Below are 15,092 nucleotides of genomic sequence, written 5' to 3' on the forward strand. Positions count from 1 at the left end.
TAATAGGGACCGACGATCTGTTCATCATTCCTGTATCATTTTTCCTGCTCGGTGTGCACACCTTCCACTCTTTCATCTATCTTGCCCAAACTATCGAACCTTAGTCATATTATGGGTTACATGTAAATTATACATACGCAGTTGGCCGTATCACAGTTCACCGTAATCTGTTGTACTGGAAACAGATAGTTGTACAAGATTAAGTTGTTCAAAAAAGTATTTCTTTTATTCAACGAATAAGACACAAGATTTGAGAATGTAACATTCTATATATGGAACATACATAATTTGGAAAAGCATACCGGCCCAAACACAGCAGATACATTTTCAAGTCCCGTCAGGTGTCATATTTTTTTTTCTACAAAATAATTTTTTCTAGTGTGTATATGCATGAGATGTTTTCGAATTATGTATGTTCAATTAAGTTGTTCCACTATAGTATTAGTATCATGTACCTAATTATATAGATGTGTTAACAAGAGCTGAGGCGAAGCAATACTCACACAGACGCATTGTTTACAAAAAGGATGTTTCAAATTTTTAAATCGACATCAACGTATACGCATGTTGTCCTCTTTTCGCTATAAGCGCAATAAGTAGATGTAAGCAAGACAAACGGCTGTTTCTCGTAGACGTTGTGCAATCACCGTTGCCTCAGAAATGCACCAATACACACAATCTTTCGTATCTGTGTTCGCACTAACTCTGGCTGAGAGACCTATACCTATGGCTTTATTTTGGTGAATGCAGATTTTTTCTTTGATGCATTGGGTGGTTAGTGCTTTATTGCCTATACATTATGTACACCACCGCTCGTACAATTTTATTGTTAACCTATTATTACTATAAATATTTATTTTTTACAGTCATCTGGCAAAAATGAAGGATGGGAGGCATTCAAGAGCTGCGTGAAGCAAGAAATGAAAGCTGTCAGTTAAGAAGAACACCTATTTCTCGTATCTCAACCACTGTTTATTCATTACCCATTAATAAATAGTTACATAATGTCTATGAATTAGTAAATTATTATAATCATTTTTGACACTGGCATTATTAGTTGCTTCACAATGCCAAAAAAAAAAAAAAATGCAAGGCCTAGTATTCCAGACGGCATTTTATTCTATCAATATTAATTCTCTATTCGATATTTCAGAGAAGAATCCTCAAGTATAAAAATATATTATTAGTTTGACAAAACAATTCTTTAAAATGCTTTAACAGGTAGGTAGGTAGGTATATTATAGTGAATTGCTGTAAATATTGATAGAAATCTGTGTAATAGATTTATAACATAACAATTTTACTATTACACATTCTTGCCAATAATATACAAGCATATTAAGATGACACTGGTTTCTACAAACTAATTTTAATAACAATATATATGTATACTCTCATATTTTAAGCATGTTAGGGGCTTTACATGTACATACTTAGATTTATTGGTCAATGTAATATATGATGACGATATGTCCATGCATTCATAAAGCCCATCTAGGAAAAAAATTCATGTTTCTTATATTATTCAAAATTTTGTAAAATATTAGTATCACCTTTGTAATGTCTAGTCCAAACCAACATACCTCTGTCCGTAAACAAATAAACATATAAAACCTCTTTAAAAATTGTATAAAACTGTTTACAATCATTCGTGTAAATAGATTTCAAATATTTTCATACAAATGACCATTGTTTTCTGAATGCAATTCGTGAATGGAAAACATATGCAATTAACGTGATTTTTTGATTGTTTCTTCTAAAGTAGCGACGGGTAGTCTCGTTGAATGTTGTTTTGATAAATATAAACTAACAAACATTATCTACACATTGCCGTCTTAGTTCAATGAAAATAAATACGTTTGACTGACAAAGTTTAGTGTCCACTATTTATATCGGATCTTAACAGCCTACCTCCTTTCTTCGCCACTGGTATGTGAGTATATGTGTATTGGTCTGGACTAGGCCTTAAATTACTCAATGTCTTTTTTTATTATTATTTGTTTCTTTATTAAACACCACAACAGGCCGTGAAGCCCAATAATAGTGGTAAAAGTCCCAGGCTTGAGGAATTTACATATTAGATTATGTAAATATATTTTGACCTCACTGGGAATCGAACCCAGAACTCCGTGATGGAAGGCCAGCGCCTTGCGCACTGCACCACGAGAGCCGCGTGTTTGACTTTTATCTTTTCCTAGGCAATGAATTGATATTAATTTATAGTGTTTTACACATATTTCGAAATAATGATCGTGTTGCACAATAACTATTTTTAATTATCATTGTTTTCTAAAGACTGTTTTGTTAATAATATTGCTGTCATAGTTAATAGTAGCTTAATTTTTTTTGGCTCTCAGTATGAAATATTTTCATTTTGTACATATTTTCATTTATAATTACAATTTAAAAAGTTAATTTTATATTACATATTGCATAAGAATAATGTTTGTCATTTTGTCTTCCGTTTTAGTTCAAATACATAATTGTTACGCAGAATTAAATTTTGTCTTTAGACAGTATGTGCATTTATCCTCATGTCAAACACATTTTGTAAAACATGCCATATAATATGCGGTATTTTACATACATAATGTGTAATTCTTGCAATATTGTTAATGGAAATATTATAAAAACAAGAAAATATTATTTAATGCAATCAAGATAGACGAAGCCCTAATAGGGGATTGAAATACTACAATGTATGGAGTGTAATATTGTTGTTTTTTTAAATTTCTTTAGTAGTAAATGTCTTGTAAGTGTTGAATTAATATTGTTGAGTATTTTTAATATGCACAAATTAAAAATTCTGTATTGGATTAATTGGTGCTCTAGAATCAAAATACCTACCTTGTACATTAACTCTCCTACATTTTTATTTATTTTTTCTTAATTAATACTTAAAACCGACTGTTGATAACGTGATATTCGAAAATTGTTGAATATAATTATTCTCCCGATTGATCTATTTTTTTATTTTTTACTACTATTGATTTAATAATTATGTATGTGAGTGTAACATATTTTTATTTATTCTTTGCGCTTTGGTATTTATTGTTAAAAATAACAGTTCCTTACAAAAATATTAATTATACACTAATACTATTCTCGCTCTAATGCGTTTTTTCATAATTTTCAATTCGATTTTGAATGATTGTGATAAATGTTAAATTGTATCCTATTTATCTTATTATTATGTCTGTTTTCTTGGAATAAAAACTTTTTAAAAGATGTGGTTTTCACTTATTGGTTGAATTTCCTACGACCGGATGTGTGCTTCAAACTCGTTTGCGCTTTCTACAATTCCGTGCGCGCAAGGCCGGTTCTGGAAAATGAGCTTGTGTACACGCCGTACTTAACACTCATACTATCCCCGGTCTATTGTTTTAAATAATTTAATATATTGTATATATATTGCCATCTCTTGGAATCATGATGAAATATTTTGCCAAAATACAAGTCTATGATATCGTCTTTCGGTATGCAATATCGTGTAAGCGTAAGCTACCATTTTACCGAAATTTATGTTTTAATGCCATTCGATTTCTAAATCTATATCTCCACATATGTTTTTATAGTCAATTTGTAACACCGTGTATGTGATACCGTGAATGTGTCGGCGCAGACATGACGTGTATGTTCTGACAATACACACAGCACTGATTGAAACCGTCGCCGCTCAAGGTCCCTTTCCCATGCAAATCAAGCATAGTAAAATAATATGAAGTATGACACAGATAAAACACTACGATTTATCTCTCTATAAAGCCAACTTGTGGCGTTGGACACAATGTAACTGACATAGAATATTGTTATATCAGCCAAATGAAATAATAAAATTATGCAAAAATTGGCTTGATGATAAGTCACTGCCTAAGAAAATTTATTCAGCCTCCCATCATTTTCAAAGATTTAAGAGCCAAATGCAATTAACTTCTTGAATTAAAGAATTTTTTACCTGCTGACTGTCAAATCATTTTTTTTCGATCAGCTACCACATTTAATTAACCTGCATATATATTTTTGCAATAATTATCATTTATATATTTATTATAAATGTTATTTGGTAATAAATAGTAAATAAAATAAATAAACTTCGAGATCTAAAAACATTGTTAAAGCTTGTATTTTCTAGTCAACCATTATTGAAAAAGACAGATGTGAAACAGAAATAAGAAGGCGTAAGTATAATACATAGATTTTGAAAAATACATTGACACGTCTTATCACTAAATGGATCAAGGTGTCTCAATTGTCATGAAAATTTCGATTGTGTAAACATTAGTAAGTGTTCTCCATATTTTTTTTACGATGCCATGTCATGCACCCTGAGAACAAGAGAGTGGAAGGCAATCGATAACTTTGAAATTATTTCCTGAACACACCAAAAAATCACAATCGGAGACGCCAAATAAAGAGAGAGCTCTGAACAGTGTGTCTAAGATGCATCCTCCAGTTTTTTTGGATGTATTGTTAGACCAGATAATCTGGAAGGATTGGTAGTTTTGGGTAGCCTCCAGAGAAGGCGAACCAGAAGAAGAACACCGGTGCGTTAGAGCGACCAAGTGAAGGATCTTTCTGGGGGAAGCCTTTACTCTCCTATGAGAGAAGCAAAGAAGTGTGAGGGTTGGAGAGTCTTCGTCGTTCAGAAAATAACTGAACTTCACGGTGATTACGATCCTCAGCCATGAGGGAACGAAAAAAAAGAGAAATAAAAGAACCTTATTCATATTGTTGTAAATTACTCAGTATAGTTTTTATAGTTACCATTGTGTTTTTGATATTTTTACAATTAAATAATATTTTCTTATTCAGTATAAGAAAAACCAGTGTCAATTTTTTTTGTAACATAAGTAACAACAATCTATATGGTAATTTTATTATTCTGCAATGAAAATAGATCAAATGTGCAAATGCTTGACCTATTTAGTTATAGAATTAATTTTTTACAATATATTTCATTGACAGATATAAAAAATAACACCTTTTTATCTCCTGTACAATATGATTTTTGTCACTTAGGCGGTAGGTATTGCATGCCGAGTGAGAATATACTTTTAATATATTTTCAAAAAAGATATGTCTATAAGGTTTTATTTTTCAAGGAAATTTGCAGCTCATCGGGCGCCGCTGTGCTAATACTTCTCCGCTTTTAATCGGTTACGTCTACTTCCGTTAAAACTGTTTTTAAAATTGACCTTTTCACAATAGTTCAGCCAAAAAATCCTATCTCAAAGCCAGGAGGCAGCGTGACGAGGTGCAGAATTAGTATATGTCGCATTTTTCAATGCACAAGTAGCACTCGCCATTTGACCAAACCTCTAGTGGCATAAAATGACCCGTCCATATACCCTTTCCTCCCTGTCATATTTCGTGGGCTCTGTAGTATTAGATCACATTCTATTTTGGTTAATTAGTGGTCGTGTTACTTGCAACGCCTGTACCATCGTTCTGTAAGCTTTGCACCTAACATTCACACAGGAGTCTTAAAAAAAGTACTCGGTGCTATCTTAGATGGCGGAGATAAGAGAAGAAGGGTGCTTTTAGTGCCTAAACTTACATATTATATTATTTATGGCCCAAACAGTCACCATTGTATAATCATAGTATAAAATACTATTAAAGTAAACTATTTTAATTTGATTGTTAAATCTCATTAAAGCAAAAATGCTGTTTTATTATGTGCAGACTTTAAAACTCCTTAAATTCTGGGAGGTGTTACAATGGTGGCCATGAATTTCTATGAAAAATAAAACCTTAGAAACGTCATTATTTAGAAATCTATTAAAAGTATATCATAAAGACTTGTATATTGGTTAAGAATGCACCATGATTTATTCAAAACAACCGACCGGGGCTAGTGTAGTGAGTGTAAAGTACAGCGTGTATACACACTCATTTTCTATGGCTGGCCTTGCATGCACGGATTTGTAGAGCCGTAAATGTGCTTATCCACAAAATCTCAAGATAGGTACGTTATTGAAGATTTATGATCTTTTGAAAGCAGATAAAATATAAATTACCTGAGTATCCCCAACTCCATATTCAACATGAGAAATGAAAAAAAGAATTTTTGCCTCCCAGAGTTGTCTGAAAAGTTAAAATAGAAGTCGACAAGATTTGATAAAATTACCGTTTTTATTATATTTGAATCATGCGCAGAGTTGGGTTTCGAGAATTTCCCGACGGGAATTCTCGAGAAATTTTCGAGATTTTCCATCCCGAATCTCGAGAATTGAAATTTTTAACATTTCAGGAAATCCCGGATCTCGAGACCCGGGACTTCTTTATTATCTATATTCATTATTATCCTAAGAGATTTTGGAAAACGCACCAACAGCTCATTTAAGCGACATTTTATTGATATTTTTACATCTTCACTTCGAAATGTGCGCTACCGATTGAATTGACCAAATTTGAGAAATATCCGATGATTTTCCAGAAACGTGACGTTTATATCCGATATTTTCTCATATACCGTATACGATTCGCCATATCGTCGTTGAAACTAGAAAATTGTGTAACTCCGTTTTAATCGAAAATTCACTTTGAATGCCATCTAGTGGCCGTTGATAATATCTATCCGTCTTGCAAATTTTGTAATTCCAGAAAAATTGTATCATTGTTAAATCATGGATGATTTCACTCCAAAACCATACATTTGTATAGGAAACCATAATGTTTTTTTGTCTCTCCTGTAAAGTAGTGTTTTTGGAGTTACACAATTTTCTAGTTTCAACGACGATATTTCTTTTAACGCACAACAGAATGACGCCTTCGTCGCTTAAGACCTTCTAATCCTTTATTGACAAACGGAATCGATTATTTTTATTCAAATATCGTAATGTAGGCATTGGCGCACTTTTTTCCGGTGAGAAAACCATAATCTTGGTACAATTCACTACGTAAATTATATTCTGACAGGCGCGTGACGTGATATTCATTGATATTTATTAGACGTAAATTATATTCTGACAGACGTGATATTCCAAATTTGATTTTTTTAAATACTTCTTTGTGGCTGTTCACGCACTCTTTTTTTATCGAATAATTACCTAGGTTACTAATTTCCATAGATCACAATATAGTCATATTAAACTAACAAAGTTGACATTGCAAACAATGAAAGAAATTAATACAAATTGTTATAGTTATCAAAATGTGTGATATTGTATAACATCTACCAATTTTTATCGTCCCTATCATCATCAATCTTGACATATCCACTGCTGGATAGGCCTCCTCAGCCTTATTCTACTCCTTACTTACACATGAATTGTTATATTTATCAAAATCAGTGATATTATATTATTATCTACCTATCTGTATATAATGCCATTATTATGACGAGCCTCAATAAATCCACTGCTGGATGAAGTCCTCTCTATGTTGATTGTATTCTTGACAGTATTGAATTACTATATTTATTAAAAATGCTAATGTTATTTATCTACATATTCATATCGTCATCATAATCATCATCAACCAGGATCAATCCACTGCTGGATGAAGGGTTCCGCAACCTGATTCTACTACTATCGGGTTAACGAATTTATGATATTATACCTATTTCTATCATTCTTATCATCATCGACCTGAACCAATCCACTGCTGAATAATGGCCTCCCTAGTCCGGTTCTACTAGCCCGGTTCTACTCCTTTCTGTCATAATATGACCGATTTTTATAAATACAGCAATTCATATTATGCATTGCTGTATTTATCAAAATCGGTGATATTATATTAATCTACATATTCATATCATCATCATCATCAACCAGGATCAAACCACTGCTTAATAAAGACCTCCCATGTCTGATTCTACTCCTTTTTGTCATATGATTTTCTGTATTTATCAAAATCTGTGATATTATATTTATCTACATATTCATATCGTCATCATCATCGACCTGAACCAATCCAATGCTTAATAAAGACCTCCCTAGCCTGATTCTACTCCTTTCTGTCATATGAATTTCTGTATTTATCAAAATCGGTGATATTATATTTATCTACATATTCATATCGTCATCATCATCATCATCGACCTGAACCAATCCACTGCTTAATAAAAACCTCCCTAGACTGATTCTACTCCTTTCTGTCATATGAATTTCTGTATATATACATAAAAATCTGTGATATTATATTTATCTACATATTCCTATCGTCATCATCATCGACCTGAACCAATCCAATGCTTAATAAAGACCTCCCTAGCCTGATTCTACTCCTTTCTGTCATATGAATTTCTGTATTTATCAAAATCGGTGATATTACATTTATCTACATATTCATATCGTCATCATCATCAACCAGGATCAATCCACTGCTGGATGAAGGGTTCCGCAACCTGATTCTACTACTATATTATACCTATTTCTATCGTCTTATCATCATTGACCTGAACCCATCCACTGCTGGATAAAGGCCTCCCATGCCTGATTCTACTCCTTTCTGTCATTTGAATTGCTGTATTTATCAAAATAGGTGATATTATATTACATCTATTTATATTTCCATTATCATCATGAGCCTGAATCAATCCACCGGTGGATGAAGGCCTTTCTAAGTTGTTTGAATTTCTGTCGGTCATATGAATTGCTATATTTATCAAAATTGCTGATATTATATTTACCCATTCATAATATCGTCATTATCATCATCAACCAAGATCAATCCACTGCTGGATGAAGGTTATCCCAACCAAATTCTACTCTTCTTGATCATATGAACTGCTATATTTTTTTTAATTTGTGATTTTATATACCTACCCATTTATATCGTCATTATCGTCATCAACCTGTATCAATCCACTGCTGGATGAAGGTCTATTTAAGCTGATTCCACATCTTTAGGTCTTATAAATTCCTATTCTTATCAGAATTGTTCCATTCCTCTCAGATATAATATGTATTGCATCATTATTTATCAACATTTATCTCGATACGAATACCCCGCACCGGGAAACTCTATTGTTTAAGGTTAATTTTTAATTCAAATTTTGATTTTTTAAATATTATTCTATGGCTGCAAGCATTTATTTTTTATAGACAATGAAACAAAATAATGTTTAAATTTATTTTTTACACTGCTAACCTTCTTCTATTATCTCAATGGGACTCGAAGGAGATTAATATCACGTTATATTGGATCGCTGTTTATGATAATCACATAATATATTGCTTAATATTCGAATGATTGAGATGTATAATTATTTATCATATTTCACTGCACATACCTACACATATATTGTATTAAAATTAAAATATCAGTGGTAGCAATCGGCGATTGCCAGCTGTTCTGCTAGGCATAGCAGCCTAAGGTGGTGTAAGACGATATTGTGAAGACCAGACTCCTGAATAGACTACGCATATGAGCCCAAATTTATATTGGCCATGACGATTTGCAAATCGTAAAACTGACAAATCAGCGAAATGTTAAACTGTCTGGCGTGAATAAAAAACCCACCCCGAAGGGAAAACTATGGCGCCATCTATGAATACTTCACAATTATATTAAAATCCAACACCGCCAAGCCGTCTGCAAGACCTAGCGAGAGAGACTGGCGACCGACAGCTGGCTCAGCTAGTCAAATATTAATTGAAACAAAGATTTGAGTTCAAGTGTCTTACACAGTGTTTGAAAAAAGTGGACAGAAAACACAAAACGTTCAAAGACTGATCGGGGAATTTAGCAAAATTAAGCCAACGACGACTCAAAATGAGCGCAACTTTTCATCAGGTATCAGGGAATTTTGTGTCTCAAAAGCGTACGCGATTGACAGACGCTGCCATTGACAGTCTGTGTTTTTTGAAATCCTATTTTAATAAGTAATGTTTTGAATTAGTTTTGTTTTCCTACTTCTATTTGTTTGTCTTCTTACTCAAATAAAAAAATCATATTTTTTTGGAATTTGTATGTTTATACACTGATTTTAGGATTTTTTCCAGGTTTTTTTTAAATTACTCGATAGGTATCTCGAGAATTCTTTTCTGGAAATCTCAAATCTCGAGATTGAGATTTTCTCGGGAAATACCCAACTCTAGTCATGCGTAATAAATAATATGTCCTAATCTTTTGTAGGTACCTAATCAAATTTCGACGACGGATTACACAGTGACTCAGTGTTGCCATATTTTTCTATGCTGATTATAGTACAAAGGCGTAAAAATTATATTATTCGCTATTGACTCTGAAGTCCCTTGAGATGTTGATCGTATTTTTCGCCTTGTGTTCTTCTGTGCTGGCCCCTTTTTACCCCCTTTTCTGCTCGATTACTTATCTCTCTGGTTGCTCATCTTGTTTTACCGGCTGGCAGGACTGACGCTTCTATCGTAGCGTGGTTTGTCTTTGGTTCTTCATAGTTGATTTTTTTCCCTTTGTTCAGAAGCGAAAATTTTTGTCAAACGTTTAAGTGCAGTTAAATTGTGAAATTTGTGCAATAATGGAGCGTAATGAAGCCAGCAACGTCGCAGAGGGACTAGCGATGGAGACCGACTCGAATGAGTCGGAATTGCTGTTGGGCGATCCAGTGGGTGAACTGAGAGCAACAGTAATGTCTCTGGATAACAAGGTATCACAGATTTTTTCAATCTTGACCCAACAGGGTCTGCCTGCAGTGGTGCCTACTCCGCAGAGGCCGACGGTAAACATCGACTCTCCGGTAAGTTTTTTACGGCCACCCGCAAGGCCTGAAACAGCGGAAAAACCCAACAGGATTCCGTTGCCTGTATTAGGCGTCATAGTTCAGGAGCCTGCTTTTCCGACGCCAGACAAAGCTCGGGTAGCGGAACTTACCAGGCTCCAACTGTTCGACACAGATAATTGGGCGGGGGTTCGCTACGCTGAAACCCAAAAACAATATTTGGGGGCCCCGTCTTTCGTTGAGTTGGGACTCAACGATGAGTTACGCCCCTACGATCGTTCATCGCAAACGATACATCTAATGGAGCGTACGATCGCCGGCCTCCAAAATGCGATGCTCGCTCAAAAGGAGTGTATTCGGGACGCGTTACAGCGAGTGGTCGACTCTGTCAGCGACCACACCATCGGTACGGCTCTTTTTGAGACGATCGTAAAGGAGTTCGGGCCCTCTTCAGCACTCAACAAAGTGTCTGAAGACGTCACCCGAATCCTTTGTGGAAAACGGGCAGAGTTGGTTCAGACGAGGCGGAAGAAAATCCTCTCCGGTATAAAAGACACCTTCACCCGAAAGGCTCTTAACAAGATCCCACCTAGCGCCGAACATATCTTCAATAAAGATAAACTGGCGGGGTTCCTAGAAAGAGGTGGGGGTCGTGAGAAGGTCTTCGATCAGACCACCAAAGTGGTTGACCAGGGTAGGGAGAGTCAACCTAGCACTTCGTCAGGTGGACATAAGGACACCTTTCGGAGGCAGGGATACACGAGGAGGATACCAGACCAGGTTAGGGGTGGCTTGCCGAGTGGTCCACGCCCATCCAACCGAGGTTTTCCCAGAGATAACCGAGGTGATGCGAGGGGCACTTACCCTAGACGCAGGTGACCGGGTCTCCCTCACCACGTTCAAAGGGGGACGCCTCCAGCATTTCCAGGAAATCTGGCAGGCCAAGGGTGCACCACCACCATTATTAAAAATAATAACGGGAACCCGTATTCCGTTTATAAAGAAACCCCCTCTAATAATGCCTTCCATACAATTCTAGAAGGATTTCCAAACGCAACAATCGCCGGAGATCACTTCACAAATCACGGAACTGAAGAAATCGGGAGTATTGGAATTGGCAGAACCATCTCCGAACTTCCTCTCAACCCTGTTCCTAGTAAGGAAGCAAGACGACAGTCAACGACCCGTCTTCAACCTAAAACGCCTAAACGGTTTCCTACAACCAAGGCCGTTCAAACTGTTCCACCATTTCAAGGTCCCAACATTCCTGCAAAGGGAAGACTGGTTAGTAAAAATAGACCTAAGCCAAGCGTACCTACATGTACCTATAGCTATACAACATCGCCGATTTCTTCGGCTAGTTTACCAAGGAGAACTCCTTCATTTCACGTGCCTTCCGTTCGGACTGTCGGCAGCACCAAGACTGTTTGCCTCATTAACAAACTGGGTGGCCGAACACCTCCGGAGAAAAGGTATGAGAATCGTCACTTACTTAGACGACTTTCTGATGGCAAATCAGTCCAGAGAGATTTTTCTGTCGCAACTGACTTATATGATAGATTTCATGCAGGCACTAGGCTGGATAATCAACAAGAAAAAATCTTGTCTGATTCCAAGCCAACAGCGGGAGTTCTTGGGTATCACGTGGGATACTCACAACAATCGGAAATATCTATCAACTGAGAAGTGCACATCTCTTCGTCACCACCTGCAATTGCAGATCTAAAAAGACAGTTGGTTGCTCAGGCAGGCCCAACGCCTCCTCGGGCGAGTCAACTTTGCAACTTTCGTCACTCCACAGGGGAGGTTGCATTGCCGACGTCTACAACGTACGAGCGCTCAATTATCAAGGAGCTACCCTCACAAATCAACATCGATTCCACCACAAGCTCGAGAGGACATCATGTGGTAGATTCGAGCGGTGGGCTCCTCAGGAAAGATTCACAGGGCAACCTACAATCGTTTCCTCACCACAGACGCAGCCGATTCAGGCTGGGGAGCGCAGTTAGACGAGTTCCACCTATCAGGTACATGTACAAAACGCCAATCCACGTGGCACTCCAACCGAAAAGAGCTGTATGCAGTACTCTCAGCCATACAACTCCGGGAGCGAACGCTCAGGGGATCAGAATTACTCCTACAAACCGACAACAAAACAGTGGTGGCCTACATCAACAACGAAGGGGGCACAAAGTCTGCAACCCTACTAAGTATTTGCCGACAGATCCTGGAAATCGCCAACCAGGCCAGTATATCATTGACTTCACAATACCTTCCAGGAAAATACAACTGCGTGGCAGACCATCTCTCACGTAGCAAAATTATCCCAGAATGGCACCTAGTTATGACGGCTACAGCTCCCCTATTTCAAAGATGGGGACTCCCAGACGTAGACCGGTTCGCGTCCAACACAGCCCATGTTGTCGCAACGTATGTCTCACGAAATCCGAACGATGCCCTTGCACTGTTCCACGATGCCTTCAGTCGATAGTGGGACTTCAAACTAGCCTGGATATTCCCGCCACCGAATCTAATTCCACAAGTATTTGCACACCTGAACATGGCAAGGGGAAAATATTTACTAGTGGCCCCATGGTGGAAGAAGTGTTTTTGGAGCGCAGACCTACAGCAGAGATTACTGGAACCCCCCTACCCGATTCCGCACTTGGAGTCATTTCTAGTGAATACGGTGACAAACCATCCACCTCCACAAGTCCGGGACCTATCACTCCAGTTATGGATAATTTTGGGTGGGCAGAGTTAGTTTCTAGCTGGTCGGTAGAGGACAGATCACTTCTCACTTCCGGCTGGCGACCATCCACTTTGAAGACTTATAGACCTGCATGGGACAAATGGAAGACATGGTGCATGGACAACACGATAAGCTATAATACCCCCGAGCCGATTGAAGTGGCTAGATACCTGGGTCACTTATACAATAAGGAAGGTCTTTCATATAACACTATTCTTGTACATAAGTCAGCCATAGCTACTTTTTGCAAACCTATGATCAGTAAAGACATCAGCAGTAACATAGTAGTGCGTCATATGTTAAAAGCCATATCCACCCGCAAGACTAGACCTACAAAACCACCGATTTGGGATCCAAGAATAATCGTGGACTACCTCAAGAAAACAACACCACTAGTATACAACCTATAAGAAGTTTCACGCAGAACAGCTATATTATTATTACTCGCATCGAGACGACGGGTTCATGACCTTACCCTACTCAGTGTAGCGGATAATGGCCTAGTCGATAATGGCGACCATATAATTCTATGGCCAGTGTTTGGTTCCTAGACAGACACATCAAGGCACCGCCAATCTGGATGGAAATTAAGCGCTTCCAGCTGCCAAAACATCGATCCAGTATTTTGGCTACGAAAACTTATCTGCGTTTCGAATGAGAGGAGAGAAGTGGGTGGTAATATTCCGGCATTATTTATCTCGTCAAGAGGCCCCCCAAAACCTGCGACTCGAGCAGTCATCGGAAATTGGGTGAAGTCAGTACTCGCTGATTCAGGGGTACAGGAATCACCAGGCAGTACTCGATCAGCAGTCGCCTCTCTAAATTGGTTAAAGGATTACCCCCTAGATGACATCCTGCAGAGAGGTAATAATTGGCGCCAAGAACCTACTTTTAAAACATTTTACCAGAGACCGATAGACACTCAGACTTCTACAGCGGGGGAACAAAATATGTTGACCTCTCTGTTCAGCCCGGTGCACTGAGCCTAAAAGCAAGGAGATGTTATACCTAATTCTCATGTTAGGTTCATCCACCTTATCTTGCAGGATCTATCTTGCTTTACCAGGTGATAACAAACAGATGTCTCAAGGGACTTCAGAGTTATTAGCGAATAATGAAAGGAGTTTTACCTACCATTAAAACTCTTATTATTCTTGTTGACTCTGAAGTCCAGAGAACACCTGTCTGGTTTCCTTGAGACATATCAAATTGAATAACCAAAGACAAAGCACGCTACGATAGAAGCGTCAGTCCTGCCAGCTGGTAAAACGAGATGAGCAACCAGAGAGATAAGTAATCGAGAAGAAAAGGGGGTAAAAAAGGGCCAGCACAGAAGAACACAAGGCGAAAAATACGATCAACATCTCAAGGGACTTCTGAGTCAACAAGAATAATAAGAGTTTTAAAGGTAGGTAAAACTCTTTTCATTATTTCTGAAAAATATATAGTACACGAACATTTTTCGTCTTGAATCCTTTAAAATTATAGTATTTTGGTATATTTGGTGTAAAACTATAGTATTTTACATTTTTCGCGAAATCAAAATTATAGTGTTGTACTATAATTATAGTACGGTTGGCATCACTGCAGTGACTGCAAAAAATATTTAAACACCTACCTACTACCTATTATTATTTATGAATTTTATTATGCTGTGGCCCCCAAAAGTTGATCTGATAGGGAATAATAGTTTTG

General features: G+C 37.0%; 1 protein-coding gene across 2 annotated transcripts in view; it reads left to right on the forward strand.

Annotated features, from left to right (window-relative positions):
• Nucleotides 1-3,223, forward strand: part of MICU3 (Mitochondrial calcium uptake 3) — a 156,903-nt gene extending 153,680 nt beyond the window's left edge. For both annotated transcript variants that reach the window (XM_085956335.1, XM_085956336.1), the window contains one exon: nt 867-3,223. In XM_085956335.1, coding sequence (XP_085812461.1) covers nt 867-938 — 72 coding nt within the window. In that variant the 3' untranslated portion in view covers nt 939-3,223. The remainder of the gene's footprint in view (nt 1-866) is intronic.
• Nucleotides 3,224-15,092: the final 11,869 nt, after the last annotated feature.

Source organism: Rhyacophila brunnea, unplaced genomic scaffold, assembly GCF_057557595.1.
Source record: "Rhyacophila brunnea isolate RB1 unplaced genomic scaffold, BYU_Rbru_1.0 scaffold_6, whole genome shotgun sequence".
Taxonomy (NCBI): domain Eukaryota; kingdom Metazoa; phylum Arthropoda; class Insecta; order Trichoptera; family Rhyacophilidae; genus Rhyacophila; species Rhyacophila brunnea.